The sequence below is a fragment of the Acanthaster planci genome, linkage group LG16, assembly GCF_054643075.1.
Source record: "Acanthaster planci isolate LZ-2023a linkage group LG16, COTS_SCS, whole genome shotgun sequence".
NCBI lineage: Eukaryota > Metazoa > Echinodermata > Asteroidea > Valvatida > Acanthasteridae > Acanthaster > Acanthaster planci.
In genome coordinates, this window is record NC_141792.1 from 8,395,162 (window position 1) to 8,414,318 (window position 19,157).

At 40.9% G+C, this 19,157-nt stretch overlaps 1 protein-coding gene across 4 annotated transcripts in view; it reads right to left on the reverse strand.

The window, feature by feature from the left end:
* Positions 1–492: 492 nt before the first annotated feature.
* The window catches only part of LOC110986585 (alkaline phosphatase-like), a 68,097-nt gene continuing 49,432 nt past the window's right edge, over positions 493–19,157 (reverse strand). Inside the window, exons 1-10 of one of the 4 annotated variants that reach the window (XM_022248560.2) lie at positions 10,778–11,052; positions 9,597–9,823; positions 7,562–7,736; positions 7,091–7,266; positions 4,585–4,687; positions 4,189–4,287; positions 3,518–3,646; positions 3,042–3,233; positions 1,971–2,108; positions 493–1,333 (exon numbers count right to left, since the gene is read on the reverse strand). In XM_022248560.2, coding sequence (XP_022104252.2) covers positions 1,044–1,333; positions 1,971–2,108; positions 3,042–3,233; positions 3,518–3,646; positions 4,189–4,287; positions 4,585–4,687; positions 7,091–7,266; positions 7,562–7,736; positions 9,597–9,823; positions 10,778–10,850 — 1,602 coding nt within the window. In that variant the 5' untranslated portion in view covers positions 10,851–11,052 and the 3' untranslated portion in view covers positions 493–1,043. Of the gene's footprint in view, positions 1,334–1,970; positions 2,109–3,041; positions 3,234–3,517; positions 3,647–4,188; positions 4,288–4,584; positions 4,688–7,090; positions 7,267–7,561; positions 7,737–9,596; positions 9,824–9,978; positions 10,180–10,777; positions 11,053–19,157 lie in introns of those variants that run through there. The other 3 variants (XM_022248561.2, XM_087147289.1, XM_087147288.1) reach the window with 3 other exon arrangements.

Here is a 19,157-nt window from a genome sequence, read left to right on the forward strand (position 1 = left end):
TGTCGGTATTTAAGTTGGATTGTAGCAGCCTCATTCCCACGGGTACGATCTTGCTGAGTCATGTTGGTTCCCAACATGCCATGCGCGATTTTAACCCATGTAAATTGTATAATTTAAAAATCCTGCTATTTGGGTAATTTAATTTCAACTGTAGTGGAAGTGTTTACGCACAAAGCAGATAAACGAGTGCGTACCGTGCAGGAGAATACTGGGCGCGAGCGTGTAGCTTTTGCAATACGTGTGTGATTCACTTTACGTTTATGTATTTTCATCCTGAAAAGCCAGTCAGCGTCATTTTCATATTTAACTAGACCAGGGGCTAGTGTGCCACAGCCCATGGAGTCGAAATGCTTTACAGCAGGGATTGTAGGCAGGGATTACCTACAGTAATTCTGTAAAAATGTACTTTGCCGATTGACTAATCGGTAAACAAAATACCAATTAATCAAAACTAAGTAGATGAAATGAATTTGACACACAATGACACAAAACTTTGAATGTTGGCGTTTTATAGTACTATAGTGACGGTCAATAAACAGATTTAATAGTGATATATCATGAATTTAATGATTGACTAAGCAGATAACAAATATTGCTAATTATTTCAATGGGGTTAATCCTACCAATTCAAGTCAATAACACGAACAATTTTCGCAGGATGTTAGCTTCTTTTAGCACTGTAGCAAGGTCAGGAAACACGTCGTACTGCCTGATGATGATTTAACCGCTGCTGCAGGCATTGTAAGTCACATAAACCTTAAAGATATGAATAATGCTAGTCTGTCCCACATTTAGACATGAGTGACTTCATCATTACTTATGTTGGTTTATAAAGTTATCGAGGATTTCATTCATTTCATGAACATGTATTTGGTTCATCAAGTTCTTGATTAACCCTTAAAAAATCACGTAAATCACCACTTTCCTAACTTTTCTATGATGACCACGTTAATAATATTAATGGAACCAACGTTGCCTTTTTAAGTTCATCACCGCAACGACTACAAGACTTGTCATAATTTTAGTCGATATTCCCACACTGGCTATTCACATAAAATATGGGTAGTCCATATGTTCAAAAATATAGTGGCCACTGTAATAAATATTGACGTGGCTCCACCCTTCACACCATTACAGGGATTCACGTAGTCCTCGCAGTGTTTCTTGTCCCCAAGACAGGCGGCGTAGCGCACCACGTGCGCCATGTAGTTCTGCTCGTGGACACCGTGGAAGAGGTGCGACATGGGCCCGTTGGCGTAGATTGCCACGTCCTCCCCGCCGTGAGTCTCGGAACCCAGGGGGACAATGGCCGGTTGATTGAACCGCGGAGTTTCTGCAGATAAGAAGTTTCCTGGTTTAAGATTTCAGAACAGTTTCTGCTCGGGGAATGCTGTTAACAAAATAACTTTTTCCAAAGTAATGTATTCATCCTGGGAAGAAGCCAGTCGATCTGACTTTTCACCGCTATTAAAAAAACGGGTTATTTTCAACAAATTCACAGTTCCAGGCCTGCCAGTATCACATATTAATAGGCGCTTAATAAGCAAAGAGGTTGGCGTGGTTCGAATCCCATTGAAGTATTTTCTTGGAATAATCCGTCTTAAAGAGTTACTTAAATTACTGTCCATATTTGCAGCGTTAAAGTTTTTCCAAGAACAAAGACACTTCAACCTGTTATGACTTCAGCTTCACTTATTTGTGTGGAAGCCAAATCCGTCAAACCATAACTTTTTTTTATCAAAAGTCTCGTTAAACTCGGTTGGTAGTCACATCTGGTGAATAAGCACCCGGTGAGAAAACAAAATGATCCATCGATAATTTTCAATATTTTTTTCTATTAATTTGAAAGGGATGGGAGGGCCCTGAGATGAAAGGAATGATATATTAAATACCGTGGAATGTAGCAGCAGCCAAGGTTTCGAGAATAACATATGAATACGTTGCATGTGGTTTAAACTTATGTCTCTTACCCGTGTCCACACCGGTGAGATTTCGTCTTGCACCCGAAAGGTTGTAGCTGTTTTGCTCGGCAATGCCCCCTGGTCCATTACTGTAACCGATCGTGGTGAATGGGAGATCGTCATCACCGACTCCCAAGTCGTACAAACCTGAAACCGTGAAAACCAACTTTATTTTCGTTTGTCTGCAAACAAAATACATTACTTGTCAGTTTTTGTCCACTGCAGAGCTTTCCTTGGTAAAGGAAGGTTACGGTTAAATACACGTGATGCTATGACACGTTTTCAGCGGTATTTATTCACTGAACACGCAAACTTTGGTAAGCAAAGATCTACGCAATGCAAGGGCACAGCGTTGATAAGGCCGTTTTAAACTTCGTGACGGAGGATGCAGCTTAAATCTCACTGTATGTTCAATCTTCGCCAGTCGATAACGTTTCTTCCACAAAGACAATGACCACCATTACTGACTTTCTCGCACTAATATATATATATATTGTATTTATAGCTTTCCATACAGGGTTTGCACCAAGGTCTCTTCGTATTTGACCTTGGCGGGTACGTGATCTTTACCATGACTGTTGAGAATCCTCGGGCTTCCCTGGGCAAGGAACCGACTCAATATACAGTTTGACAGACTATTTCATGGTTTGTTCCTGCCTATATAGAGCTTGCCCATATCTAGATAGTTTTTTTTGTTTTAAACCCAGTTATAGAGAAGGTAAAGAACGTTTAGGGGTAAAAGGATTTAATTTTATCGAGAGTGTACAGTTCGAGCTCTTTATACGTGGGTAATTCCAGAAATTAGGGGTCCAAAAGTGTGACATTTTTGTGTTCCTGTTACATCTGACCTTTGCTATTTGACATGGGCATATCACGGAACTGATTTCAAACTATTACTATTTGTTTGGCAGGTAACTTGCATTAATTAATCACTCTTGGAAGGTAGAAAATGTGTATTGAACTTCCAAAATCATATGTTAAATGTGACAGGGACACGAAAAAAAAATGGATCCCTAATTTCTGGAATTACCCACCTGCATTCCTCGTAAAGTGCTAAATCACTGCCATAGTACACGTTACCTAAAATAGGGTTGCCCCGGTTGGGGTAGCCGCTTATCGTCATCACGTGACTATGATCAGCTGTGACAATAACCAGTGTGTCTTCCTCATTGGTCATTTCCATGGCCTTAGCAACTGCGGCCTCAAAGGCTACTGTGTCATTGAAGGCATTGCCTGCGAAGCCACCGTGGTGGGCGTGGTCTATACGACCGGCTTAAGACGAAAACATACAACGAAACATAATACAGCAACAGAGTTACGGTCCTTCCCTGCATATGTTAACACATTAATAAAACATGTCTATTTTCCCACGTGGTTGACAGCACTCCCGACAAGACATTAGTAGTAGTAGCGTATTAATGGAAATAACGGTTTGTGTATTTTTTTTAAGCAACCCTGGCAAAAAGTTTTTTTCACAGAATTCTGGAAGACCATGTGCTGATGCGTGGTACTCTGCCTCTCGTTCTGGCATCTGGATCACATCCATCGTGACTTACCCTCCACCATTAAAAAGAAACCGTCTTTGTCTTTCTGTAGGATCCGGATGGCCTTCTCTGTCATCTCGGCAATGGATGGTTCGTCGGTCCTTTCGGCTTCGTACTGCATGTGACTGGTCTCAAACAGACCTGCAGCAGCAAATCAGTAATCCTGATAATACACGGGGTTTAGACAGGACATCCTTGTGCGTCGATGAGCCACACACTCTTTTGATCAAGCCTATACGCTCCACACTCATCCGATTTATTGGTAAAACTCATCCGTCGAGATCAAAGACAGAAACTACAAAAACTGCGCGAAGCAGTCGACCCATTAACTAAAGATCGGCTAATTAAACACTGTCCACCGTGCACCCTTTGGCGGAGCTCCAGCCCAAAATACAGCGCAAGAAACAACTCACTACGTTGTAAAACGCCTATTTGTACAATCAAGAGTATTGTGACGATAACCTACTCGGGTCCTTGTTCAGGTTTTGGCCAAACGCAAGAGAAGGGATGCCGGTGTTGATTTCGAACTCAAGACAGCTTTCTGCATCGTTCGTACAACCACAACAGCAGATGATTTGAGCTCAGGCCTTTTTACATTAAGATATCTATGCAAGTAATACAGTGTAATTTTTAATTTTTTTTCAAATGGGTGCCTAATGGAAGAGACTATACAATAAACATACCAAGAAGAAACTCGGTGCTCTCGGGATCTACGTTATTAAACTGCTCCAGGTTCCACACGAAGTGGCTCGTTTGGGCGTCTTTATCGGCCAACCATTCATCTGTGAAGAAAGATTAAGAATTAGATGGGTGGACAAAAATATAAATCAGATAAATCAGATTTTAAACATGAGGTCCAAATCATATTTTGAGACTATAATCTCCCAATTCGTTGCACTTTTGCTGAAGCAGCAACGTGATACAGAATGTCACACAATAACGTGGTAATATGCTACAAAATGCAGAGCTGCATAAAAAAAGGAATCTTGTATATGCATTTCCATTTAGATAATTTGCAGGAATTGGCTTATTTTTCCGTTTTGTGTAGGCGTTTCAATCCAAATGTTTACTTAAACTACCTATTAGATTCCTTCCGTCTGTCCGTTGGCCATTTAAGAGTGGATATTCGTAGTCACTGGAGTTGTTAGGAATCATCTCTTGTCGACCTCCCCCCATAATAACCTGGAGATAAATTTCGACAAATGTTGATAGACAGCAGTGTCGTCTGTAGCTTAGCCATGCTAAAATATAAGACATATGGGAGAACCTTCATTTTTAAAAGCAAGTAATCAATGGACATAAGAATATCTGGAATGCGCATTTTATCAAAAACAATCGATGATCAATCCTGAGTATGGTCGTTGTGAGGTGGAACCACTTGGTATTTTGTTATTTTTCACTGACTCATTATCAGCAATTCGCAGTTCATTACAAGTATATCAAGATAGGAATAAAAATGACAGTCAAAGCGTCCGGCACTTTCTTAGGTCATTATAATACCTGGAGACGGTGGATAAACCTCAAGGCTGTACTGCAAACATAATATCAGGCAGCTACAGCCAAAGTGTGCAATTTATGAGGACCTGTATGCTGATCTTGCAGAATAATTTGACATGCCAAACATTTTGCTGTGGAACAGCTTATCCACTCCTTCTAAGATGCGACGTGCGCCAACGTCGACGAATCCTTGTCTGAAATGGGGCAAATAGGCCTGCGTCTTAAGTAGCGCCAGTTTGTCATAGTCTTCTCTGCCATATACGCTTCTAAATGCCATTGGGGACATGAACAGAGCTGTCTACTTCCAGTTTCGCACTCATGGAAACCTGTCCAACCTAAGACGCCTGAAGGCACGCACAACTGTCTTGGAAATGCCCAATAGAGCCCTTCGGTATCCAGATCACTGCACTGTGGTTGCACACTCCCCTCGGGCACATCCACGTTCCCACAGACTGCTCTGCATGTGCCAAAACCACTTGGGCCTGACTATTCCTCCTCAAGAAGACTGACAAGATGTACCAACCAGCCCTTGAGAAGAGCCATAATGAGCCCCTGGTGACCATCAACGATACAGCCCGAAACTCAGTCACACAGGTAGTATAATATCAATATCTGCTAACATTGATGACGAAGCAACACACAGATTGTCAAAAGCCAACTTCGACAGACCCAAATACCTCCTATAGAGTGATTACGTTATCAAATTATCCACTTAGGTAACGGCGTATGAGGCTGCCATATTCCCACCCTCCTCTACGATTGTGAAACTTGGATGTATACAGAATACATCTGGAACAGTTGGACTTGCTCAACTATGGGTGCCTATGGTCCGCACACAACATCACATGGCAGGATAAAAGCTCCAACGCATAGGTATTACAACGGTGCGAACTGTCTTGGCTGGAGAGCTTTGGTTAGGTGGGTCCAGTTTCACTGGTGCTAGTCTCTTGAACAGAGTGACCAATTAAATGACGGGATTCCAAAGGAGTATTCTGGCCACAACCAACGTATACGGTGATCATACGACGGGTAGACATGCCTGAGGTACAAGGACTCCCCGAAACAGAACTTACGAACCTGTAGCGTAAAGACAGACTTGGAGGAAAACAGTCAACACTGAAATACTTGGGATCATACCTGACAAGAAGAAATCAGGCGCCTCAAGACCGACGGACAAATTCAACTGGATACAAATACAGCAAGGAGAGATTTGACATGTACCACAGGTACACAAGATCCCAAACACCCCAGGCTACACTTACCCAGAGTAGTGTCGTTTGTGTGGATAAGGAATTGGACAGTACTTCCATGCAACAACCAACAATAGGACATAACCTGACACATTGTTCAGGACTGTGCCTAGAAAACGACGTGAGACTGCATCAATGAAATTTAGCAAAATCTAATGCTACTAAATGAGGGTTAAAAGGAACCAGGAAATAGAAATATTTTTATACATTTTACTAAAACCCTTGAAATTGCATTTTTGGGTTTTAATTAACCTCATTTTAAATTTTTGTTTTGCAAGTTTAACCCATATGAAGCTTTGTGGTTATACGCCAATGTGTATTTGCATATTCATGAGCAGAACTATGATGTCATCCAAGGCCTTGAATCTCAATGTTGCACTGATTTGCGCACAGAAAATTCCAGATTTTTTTAACCATTGCTGTGGCAGATTTTATTTTCTTTGGCAATGTACTGCTGTGTAAGTGTATGGTAATAATTCAGCAAAAATCTTTGTCACAGAAATGTTCCCAGATAGCAAATTTGGGGTTCACGATTTGAATATGAAAACATGCAACTTGAGCCATGTCTTCCTGGATTTACATCAAAGCAAAAGCGCTCTTGTTCAGAAATGCTTGGTCAATGTTTAATGTTGGAAAAAGTGCACCGTTCAGTTCATGTAACTCAAAAAAGATGTCAAACAGTCTTCATACGTGGAAGAAGAGTGCAGAAGTACACAAAAAGTGATTCTAAGAAAATTCCATTTTCTGGTTCCTTTAAGCATAAAGATGTTTATTGGATAGGTCAAGACGAATTTCTGTTGTAAGTCTAAATTGTGTTCTTGAATCGAGACTACTTTACCTTAGTATTCTTCCCCAGTGTGACCAGTTGGTGAGCGATATCGGTGCATCCAAGCGCAGCCTCCTTCTCCGGGATGTCTGCATTGTTCTCCCAGTTACGGTCTGGCGAGTGAGCGTACAAACAGGCTGGTGTAGCGTGAGTCACGCGGGCTGTGGTCACAAACCCTGTCGCCTTGCCTGGACAATAACATTGTTAATAAACAAGAAATATTCCTGGGTGTACATCGTGTAGATTAAATGAACAGATACCTACCGTTAACAAATTTAACACCAAAATATTCATAGAAGGCATCCAAAATAAGGGCATGGATAACAACCATGACAATGCTATCTTCCAAGCTAAACATAATTATTATGGAGAACGTTCATCCAAAACTGAAGAATTCAAAATTTGGAAAATCACATTTAAATTCCATTAGTAATTAGAATTAAACGCAGTTCTCGGTAGAAGAGGTTCGGGAACTTCTTATACCTTCCCTTTCAGCATCAATCATGACTGAGTCTACTGCAGCGTTCAAACTGGACTGGCAGTCTCCCGCTACGGCCGCATCGTCCAGTCCAATAATTGCCTCCTTGGCCTTGACGCCGCAAAAGTAGGCCGTGGCCGTGCCAGCCGAGTCCGGTACTTGCCGGTTGGTATTGTAGGTCTGCCGGTTAAAGCGGGGTGTGTCCAGTGATGAGGGGAATAATCAGGACATTACAAGGGAACTGAACTCGTTACTCTCAGTGTCTTGGTCTATCAGTCAAGAAGTGTTTAATAGTGGGTGTGGAGTGAATGATCATTGGACCCAGGATCGGCAGTCTAGTACTCCAAAGGCCAAAGGCACCTGCACCGACTTCACAGGGCGGCTAATGAGCTGTTGCTTTCCAGCTGCTGAATGCGTGCAATTCAGTGGTACTTCTGTTTACGCACTATAAGCTGGATAGCTAGCTTGAAGCTCCCCACAAATCAAAAACTGAAACACTAAATTAAAGCTTTATAAATCTCATCTTTTATGCGTGTCATTGTTGATGGGTATGAGAGTTTTGTTGCACTTTGTGCATCGTATTTCCTACACCCTGAAATTTTGTAGGCATGAGTTTTTTTGTGGTGTCTACTTATATTTCTCTCATCAGCCTTAGCAGACTGGCCGCCTGGTGTCAAACCGTATGTCACCATTAATAACATCCCCCTCATTCTACACTGGAGATCTGAATGGTCTGTACATTAATCTAACTTAAACTGCAACTTTCGAGATAATATTCAAGTTTAGTATGCCAAGATTGCACATAGTCCCACAGTCAGTGAAAACTTACAAAGACAAGTTTGGACTTAACTTAAATTTATGGTTTTTGAAACGAAACGTGTGCAAACGTTAAGTAAATGTTGAGTAAAATTTGCGTATTTAATTAAGGAACACCAAACTGCAAACTTTCTTGTCACTGTAAAGTACGATTTCGAGTGATTGCAAGAGTTTTGAACTTTTTTTCTAATACACAATGGTATGCATGTGGTATCTCGACGTGCAAGCTCCTTACACTGTAACATGCATCTTTGCCCAAAACATGATTACAGTGCAGCATTGGAAACAGAGATGTCAATGATGCACAACGCTGTTGGAGAACAACATTGTAGCAACAAAATGCCAGTGTTAATACACGAGCTCAACGCAAACGTTTTTTACTGTCTTAATTGTCTGGCTGTCTCTGGGATTACTATCTGAGCTTCATAAACAGTTTAACCATTCCTATTAGTCCAGAACCAATCACGTGACTGGTTTTAAACGGGCGATGAGTACAAGCTTGTATAACAAAACACACCTATAGGGGTGTTTCAAAAAATGAAACAAACTTTTGAGCAAAATCGTTGGAAATTTACAGCTTTCATTTTGGTTTACTTTCTAACTCAGAAGATATTTTTATAAACATCTTCTGCTCGGGCCACTGTCTAAATCGGTATTCACCGAACGTTTTAAGACCGGCCAAGCACACGTTTTCCCCTTATTGCAGAGCATCAACACTAATTTTTGTTTTCAAAGTAAACACGCTGATGGTTACTGGTCAGTCATTAATATAGCAGGCTTAAATCATTAGAAATAAAATCTGTATGATGGTCAAACAAAATTTGACCTTCCCTAAGGTAAACGGAGAGGCTGGTGGCCTACTGATATCACTTCATGCACGCACTCTGGATATTAATTGTAGTGCGCCGTTTGGCACCAAAGCATAGGCTTAGTCGGTGAGCAGTTCCGTCATAAATCTACGTGTGGATTCGACAGTCAAAGACGAGGGACGGAGAGTACAACTGGCTACAGTTGGTTTCATAATAAAGCATTAATTTTAACATAAATTTAAATTTGTTGTGAGAGTCAGTTTGCTTAATATACGGGAATGCTTATTTCAGTTAGTCTGTAGAGATATTACATCCTAATTTTTAAGGAATAGAGGGAAGTAAACTCTTAACTGTGGGAGTGGGAGTACACGAGCGATTGCCTTGTTCATTTACAACAGATCAAGGACTTCCAGACCTTCGAGAGGGCGATACTGGAGAATTTCTCCCACGCCAGGACCGTCTCCTCCCCAGTCATGCCCGCCTGCTGCCCCTTGAAGATCCGGGCCCCTGTCACGGTGGCGACACCCATGCCGTCCCCAACAAAGTACACGATGTTCTTGGCTACGTTGCGGTTCAGGCTGGCCTCCCTGCTCAGGGCTTTTTGCAGCGTGTCCTGGGCCTGGTTGTTCCAGAATTCTGCACCTGTAGGCCAGCACAGCAAACGTTCAATTTTCGAAGTAAAATGTTCCCTTTTTGAGTGATGTTTTGATCTTTAGGAGGTCTGAAAAAAAGCTTCACCGTCCTCTTTATTTTTTTGTTCACTGCAAAAAAGTGAGAGATGATTCAGTAGCCTATACCCCGCCTCAAAAAGTAGGTGGGGGATATTTTCCCCAATCCCTGCGATTCAATACACGCTCACGCAGTCATCCAGCAAAAGAAGTGATGCAAGGTGCAGCTCACTGTGTGGTCATTCAATTCCGCGAAGTTAAACAAAATTTGAAGACCCCTTGAGTGAATATTTGAGATGAGAGATTAGTAGGTACACTGCAAATACATTAGAAGTACGTCAACATGTGATGAACACGAGGTGCTCCGTATATAGGAGAGAAGACGACAGAGATTTTCAGAATCTAAAGTCCAACATCCTACCATTCAACCCGGCCCCGGCCGTATCTGCATTGAACCAGGGGAGTGTCCGTTGGACTTTGCCGTCACTATGTCAGCATTACTTTAAAGGGGAGGCCTCTTCCAAGGCGACATTGCCAAATAGGATAGTAGTCGCCGGGGTTTATTAATTAACCTGCCGGTGCTGTCATAAAATCATTTGGTTGATTATTATCTTCAATGAGACCTTTTATGTATGCGGGTAAGGGATGTGTGGATAACACAGCATCAATGCGGCTAGCCCTGTATCTGTTTTGTTTGTATTCCGAAGTCTATGATGTACAAATTCTAAAAAAACCAACAATTATGTCCCACTAAAAGTCCCAAGATTTAGTGTTAATAACATCTTTTGGATCTAGCAAGATAAGGGTTGAGTGACTTATGAAGGTAAAGAAACTTCCTCTTTTGATCCAAGGAAATCAGCCAGAGCAACTGTTTAAATAATGAGTTGGAAGGGTGGACACAACACTTTGTGAAAAATTGTGTACTTACTCTGTGCCCGTGTGTAGCCCGCAAAACTGAGCCAGAAAAGAACCACGATCAAGGTCAGAATGGAGGGTTGCATCGTGGAATCGATTTCAGATAGAAAAAGAGTTACAAAGAAAGTCAAAAAGAGGTTTTTGACAAAAATAATGGGCTGTTCAGCCAGATGAATTGGTACTTTCGAGACCAGTGCCACTCGGTGTCATGTCGTGCACCCGAACACCTCGCCACTATTGCAGTCTTTGCTTCATTATCGTCGACCGGGTCTGTTATCTCCCTCTTCAATTGTCACAGTGTTGGTTGAGTTCTCAGCTGATAAGTCAACACAGATGCCTTTAATACGAAAATTCCACGAGTGGTATCAGCGTTGCATCGAGCGATCTACCGGCTCTGAGGAGGGTGGCCCTGGCTCATGTGATCATTTTATAACACTCAGGGCTACAGGCCAGGCACACAATATGTTTGGGGTTCGATTCATGTTCACTTTTGCGATGCAGGAAAAAAGCTTCATTTCAATTTATTATAATTTTTATATACATTTTTTTTACTTTAACCTCCGTCAAGAACTGTAGGCATGCAATTGCGACAAGGTTTTCACACCCGTGAATTAAGCCAATTGTGCGGACTCGCCACTCACAAAATGTTCGACGAGCACATAAAGTGTTTCTTTATTTGAAAAAAATATATATATTTTTCGATACTCTGTTGGAAATAAGTAATTGTTTACATCACTGGTATAAATAAATGCTCCAGAACTTTGTATATTTGTGTATATGTATGCGTATATGTATATGTAACTGTAGCTCTGCCCATCCCACTAGAGGGTTACCGAGCCAGGAGATGCTAGTCTATTTGCTTACCATGTTTATCTTGTGTCAATAGGCTTACGAGTTTGTTCCTTGTAATCACACAGCATACCTTATTTACGGTGTTTTTCACGTATGAACACTTTGCAAACTTCAAATCATGAACAAAAATCACAAAGCTGATAACAATAATTATAGGGGTACAAAATTTGTAGACGTGACTTGTGCGCCCAAGCGCACCGTTTCTCTGTACTGCAAGTAATCACAATATGGCACCAAAGCCCGTTCACTACATTAATTCACAATTAGTTTCTGCTCTCTAGAGAGTTGAACCATGCCTCACATTTCATGAAGAAGGTTCTTATAGCTGTAGATGATTACCCTGTTTCTACAAATGCATATTTTCAAATTCGTTCGTTCAAATTCAAACACTGAATTATGAAGGTGCACTGGTTTATGTATAGATCGTATAGGCCTACGTTGAACTCGTATGCTGTAGGTGACACTTCACATTTTACTGTAATGTTGCTACGCAGTTCGTATTTCACTTTATGAAAAAAAAGACGTGACCTATTTTCTAAGTTAAATTTCTCTCTTGTACATATTTAAACTGTGAAAAGAACTTGGCATTTTCAAGGCATGAAACTGGCGCATTAAAACAAATCTGGAAATAGTTATTTTGGTGTCCGAAAGTTGGGCCTTCCAGCAGTTGGGACTGGGCCTTTCCCGACGCTGTTACGCAATATAAGTGCAACAGTCTCTGTGCTAAAGGCCCTGTCACACCTTGACAATTCAGCCAGCGTGTGCCGACGTATGACGTATTTTGCGAATGCATAAATTTGTCGACGTATGCCAGTGTATGGCTAATACGTAAAGCATACGCGGGCCATAAGTCGTAGGTTAGCTATGGGATCGTTGACACACGTCCACACAGATTACTCATAAGTCTACATACGTCAAAATAATGTCTAGTGTATCCAAAACGTTTTATTTTTTAACCTATGGGTAACGTGCTTTGAACCTACGTGCAACTTATAGTGAACTTATCTCCAACACATATTGACGTATGTAGACGTATTTGACGCGTTCTGGACGACCACAGAACGTACTGAACGTGCTTCTAACATACAGCTACTATATACATATAAGTATCTGTAAGTAATCGAAACGTTCTATTAGTTACTAATACGTTATGCATACGTCCAACTCGTTATGTATTTGCCAAAAAATTGAAAACAAAAATCGATAGTTCAGCGTATGCTAGCGTATTCACCAAATTTTCCGTATGTCGGTACACTTTGGCTAAATCGTCAAGGTGTGACAGGGCCTTAAAGCAGGGTACGCGGTACACCTGCTGATATCGACTCACTGAAGAAAATTCCACAACGAAAAGAAATGAAAATCAGCGGTTTCCTATTTTTTGGCGTCGTGACTTTTGTTACCAGGGGACAAACACTTCTTATTCATGAAACTGTTTTCATTTATCAGTTTAAAAGCATCAGCACTCATGATATAAGGTAGCACAAAATCCTAATTCAAATTAAGCTAGTCACTTAACGAAGATACGGAAAGTTTATAAAGTTTGAACTCAAGAGTAAAACTTAGCACTTGATCACGCTTGAAGGGCATTCCAGGTATTTCGGAACAATTTAACTTGACTCGAAAGATGTCCCTAGTCCAAACGTTCAGTTGTTATATTTATTCCAAATGTTCAAATAACTTGAATCCCTTATGGGAAACTCATTTTCGTGTTTTTTTTTTAGGGGGGGCCGTTTTTGTTTTTTATTTCAATCAAAACAAGATTTTTGAATGACAATAAACAATGCCTGTAAGGAATGTTTTCTATCGACACTGTTGAACTAAAACTTTTGAAGAGCCTCTGAAGAAGTGAAGATTATTTTACCATCAGCACGAGGTTATCAGGAGAAAAAAATCGATTTCGCGACACACAAGCTTGAATGCGTGTGCGTGTGAGTTTGATGTTGCAACTATGCCTAAAGTCTGAATCAGTATGTTAATTCCCCTGGGAATGAAAAGGGTAAAGCCTTTGTGTAAAGGCATTTTTTTCTACTAAAGATTTTTTCAGCTAACTCGTACCTACTACTCATTAGTCTTATCTTCGACTTGTTACTCATACCTATTCGCTATGATTCATAATTCGTTCGAACGAGAGTGGTATGTATGAGCCAATGAGGTATTTCGTACATACGACGTATATTTCATACGTACGAATTATATCTCGTACATACGACTCATGAATCATAACTTGAATTAACAAGGTAAGGCGCCTCTCCATTTTTGCCAAGCAAAGCGATTTTGATAGCTGAACGCAACGCATACGTATGTTATGTTGATGGAGTCGATTTTTGTGTCCGTGAAAGTAACGAACCCCCCAAAAGGTACATATGCAGTTTGGAAAGGCGTCTTTATGGTTCATATAAGTAGTAAGTAAGAGATATAAGTTGTACCTATGACAAACATGTTGCACAGATGCAAGCCCGCGGGAACGGGGAGGGGTGCTAGGGGTGCTGGCACCCACAACGTTTTGGATGGGGATGCTGGCATATGCTGTTGCATCCCCTACTTTTAGCAGGAAAAAATGCACATCCTATTCATAGAATCATTCCGAAACTAGTGCTGTAGCGTTGCCTCATCTCAATAGTGAAAAATGCAACTTTGTGAAACGGTCAATCAGTCGGCACTAGATCGCGAGCAAATCATGTGGAGATAAACAACCTCGGCATAGTCTGATGGAACGAGGTTGCTGTTCCACTTCACAGAATCTTGTGAAGGAAGTACAGATAGTATTATGGGTAATTTATCATGCCTGCAGCTGTGGCGTATAACGCGCCACGTATGCGTGACTCAGTAAACACGATGTGGTCCATTTGCGCTGATCCAATCAGAGCTCAATTTCATCAGCTTTTCCCAGCGCCCTGTATACCCTGGTTACGAGCGAAAGCGCTGCACACACGTATCAACCTCGTGTCATATTATTTCTACGGTCAATCACAACAAAGCGGTAAGTCGTGCATTCACGGGTAAGAGGATGCGACATCTCTACTTGTGTGTGTTGAAGAAAACATGTTAAGTGCGCTGTTCGAGTTTATCCGTACGTTCGGTTGACGTTTTACAGAATTGAGCATCAAGGTAAGCCCTATGAGTTTACAATATTTTTCCCTTTCGTGTGTGTATTGTCAAATTGTCGCGATTGAGATTATGGTAGGCCTAGTATTTGTAAAGACAAAAGCCTAGTTTATCTTGATAAGTTGATGTTTTTTCCCATGGGTTTGGGGCGATTGTGTACGGGCACATGACGGGTCCCGTTCCCTTAAAAAGAACAAAATCCACTTTGAAGTTATTGGACTTACAAATTAGCTTGCAACATTAAAAACCAGCAGGTATGTGATAGATACAGAAGAAATGGGAGGAGCAGACACTGCCACCGATGCCTGACACAATAAACAAACAAACAAACAAACACTTTTTTCACTTTTCCAAATGAACCTTTAATTCATGACAGAAAATATCTACAAAACAACGATTCTTAAAATAAAACAAGGTTCAAGTGGAATAAGTAAATACTGACATACAATAAACTTAACAGAAAAAAGAAAGGATTCTCAGTAAAAAAATAAAAAGAATTAATTTGCTAATTATAACATGAAGATTGGAACCACACTTATAGTCATCCAAAACCCTGAGACTTCTCATTAGGGATAGACAATGACAACCATGAAAAAAGATCAGTCTTCATATCAGCCAGAAAAGCTTATTGTCCACAAATGTGAACAAGGTGTTGTTGTGGTCCCATTTGCTCAAAAATAGGCCAACGTTGTGTTTTGCAGAGAAAACGTGGTAATCAATCAGAATTTTACTCTTCATTCGAAGTTTCCATACAATAAGAGGGTCAGCAGTAGATGAACGCGAGTAGAGAAAGTATATGGTTGCTTTCAGACTGATAATGAAGTAATTTGCCAGATTAACCATCTCCTTTGAACGTCCATTCTTGTACGGAAGGAGGCACCAGTACAGGTCGAAATCTTGAACAACACTCGGGAAAAGACGACTCAAGAGACAGTTCAGAAGATTTAATGCTGGCTGGATGGCGCGACACATGATGAACAAGTGAACGATTGTTCCTCTTTGTCCACACCAAGGGCACAGTGGAGATATGTCTGGGTTAATGTGCTGCAGGACTGGTAGACTGGGCAGAAAGTTATGCAATAGGCGAAATTGGACATCGCCCTCTTTCTTTGAGGAAGGTAGACGATATATTGCTTTCCATTCGATTTTCCGGTTCTCTGGGATTGCATTCTGTTCATGCCAGTAAGTCTGAAGAGGAATCTTCAGTTGGTTGAGTTCTGCGTTGAGGGTTTTATAAATAGTCTTTGAAGACGCGCCTGTGGCATCGATGTCTGGAGGGAAGTGAACAACCAGGGGAAGTTCTCTCAGGGCTGGGATGCTCTGAAGATTACGTGTGGAGAGACGGTATCCAAAACGGTTGAAAAACTGCGGGAAGACACGCAAGAGGAGATTCGTCATTTCAGAGAGTTCAGCGCGAAGAAGCCTGTTTGAGGACCTTCGCACTGGGTTTGCAGCTTGGATATCCTCCGTTGTTTTCCATTTTCCGGAAGAGACGTCCAGTAGGTCTCCAACTGTACGAACACCACACATCCGGAGACGAGGGCAAAGGAGATGGTCATCTATACCGGCAAACTTAATTACATGAGTAGAAATTAACGGTAAATTCAAAATGAAATGAAGAGAATCGAGCGGTATGACAATTTGGGCTCTCGATAACTTCCAAGCTCGTAACACGCTACAGTAGAATGTTGGGAGGTGAACAAAAAATTTAGCGTCAAGATTTATTAAGAAGATTTGAGCATCAAAATCGAACTTGCAATATTGACGCAAAAAGTAGCTCATGAAAGCGAAAACAGGATGAGGTGATTTTTTTAGAAATCTTTGTACAAAGGAGAAGCGATACGTAAAAACTCGTGACTGGACGCAGGTAAGGCCCAGACCGCCTGTTTCAGGTGAACGATACAAAATATTTTCCTTTATCCAATGTCACCCATCAGACCAAATAAAATCTACCAGTTTCCTTTGGAGTTCACTGAGAATTTCTGGAGGGGGGGGATAAAACTGCAAGGACGTGAAGACGTTTGGAAGCCGCTAACTGATTGGCTACCAGGGCTCTGCCTCTGAAGGACAGCAGTTTACACAATCCTTTCCAACGAGCAAGAACGTTTTGCAATTTTTCTCGACAGGTTTGCCAGTTTTGTTGAAAAAAATGGAAGGAGTTTCCCATGTGAACTCCAAGGAATTTTAAACCAGTATTATTCCACTTAAAATTTAAGGGGTTGTCCGTTCTATTTATCCACGAACCGACCCAGAGGCCTTGAGATTTAGTAAAATTCAAACAAGCAGCAGAACAACGGCTATAACAATGATAAATATCTTGAATAATATTAAAAGCTTTATCACTGGTAACAAATATAGAAACATCATCGGCATAGGCCGAGGTAACAACAGTGTAATCAGAATTAGGAATCATAAAGCCAAAAGGTTTTAAATTACATCGAAGAGCATGGAGGAGAGGTTCTATAGCTATTGCATATAGCAAACCTGAAAGTGGACATCCTTGTCTAATTCCCTTTTTAAAAGGGAAAGGTGCGGTTAAGGAGCCACAAACCTTGATAAAACTCTGAGCATCATTATATAGCAGTTTGACATAGGAGATAAATCTTTCTCCAAAACCCATGGTCTTCATAACAGCACATAAATAGTAATGATCCACATTATCAAATGCCTTTTTTGATCAAGATTTAAAACAGCCAGAGGAATACAGTGAGAATTAGCATACATAAGAATATCCTTGATTAGGATGATATTATCATAAATTGAACGACCCGGAACAGTATAACTTTGATCAGGGTGAACAACGCTATTGATAACATTTTTGAGTCGGTTTGAAATAATTTTTGCAAAGATTTTGTAGTCTGTATTGAGTAAAGAGACAGGACGCCAGTTTGAAATCTCAAGCAAGTCGCCTGTTTTGGGAAGAAGGGTTATAACATCCCCTTCGACAAGAAACCGGAAGGTGGCCGTTGGCAACAGATTCATTGAGTACTGCCATGAGATCGTCCTTAATGATATTCCAAAAAGTTTGATAAAATTCAGAAGTAAGGCCATCCAGGTCAGGGGACTTATTTAAATTTAACTGGTTAACCGCCATATCCATTTCATCTGTTGTTATCGGTTTGTCACAATCTTCAGAGTCACTTTCACTGAGCGTAGGTAAATTTTTAAACAAGTGATCCATAGTACTGGGTTCAGTTTCGGCCTCACTGAACAATTCTTTGTAGAAATTCCGAATGTGACATTTTATTTCATTTGGATCATCAGTAGTCCTTCCAGATGAGAGACGAACTTTAGAAATAGTTTTGGCGGTAGAGTTGGATTTTTCCAGATTAAAAAAGAATGTAGAACAAGTGTCAATTTCTGTTGTGAGCTTAAAGCGAGATCTAATGATAGCCCCTTTAGCGTCATGCTTAAAGTGTTCATTCAGGGCATCCCGCTGTTCCTGAAGAGTTTTTTGAGTCTCTGGGGTAAGATCAGGACAACACTGTAAATCATCAATGGATTTGTGAAGAGAATGAATCTTGTCCCGTTTTTCACGGGCAATTTTAGCTCCATACATTTGAGTGATAGATTTAATATGATTCTTCCCCATGTCCCACCATACACTGATGGAGGAAAATTGGCATCTTGTAGCTTGCCACTTTTTCCAGAATTGTTTAAAAATTCCTTTGTAGGTCTCATCTTGAAGCAAAGAATTATTGAAGTGCCAGTAGGCACTACCCTTCTTACTTACATCGGGAAGTGTTATTTTAAGAACAACAGCACTATGATCCGACAAAGAACAAGGTTGAATGTTACAGGAGTCAACAGAGGGCAAAAGGTTAACAGGGAAGTAAATTCTATCAAGTCTGGCTTTGGAGGTGCTTCTCAAAGTGCCAGTGCTGTATCTGAACCAAGTAAATTTAGATGAATTGGGATTATTTCTACGCCAAACATCACACATAGAAAAAGTATTGATGATATTTTCTATAGCGGAAGCAATTTTGTGTCTCCTTTCAATGCTTTGCGAGAAGCGATCCAGAAGCGGGTCATGTGTACAATTAAAATCCCCGCCAAAAATGATAACTCGGTTGTCGTGTGAAGAACAATGCTCTTCCAAGGAGATAAGACAGTTCATTGCAGCAACGTCATCCTGAGGAATCAGGATATTGTAAATATGATAGGTGGTTGAATGAATTCTAAGCTCGAGAAAAAGAACATATCCAGCACAGATCGTACAAGATTTTATTATGTTAAAATTATTATTTTTCTTGACGAGAGTAGCTACACCAGATCCCCGGGTGGTTCCAGGAGCGCAACAGACATCATACGGCCATGTTTTCCAACACAGATCTTCGTTCCTAAGATCATAAGTTTCCTGTAGCAGAGCAACATCGGGATTTTCAAGGGTTATGTCTAGATACGCACGAACAGAGTTGTTTTTGATGGGCGTGGAA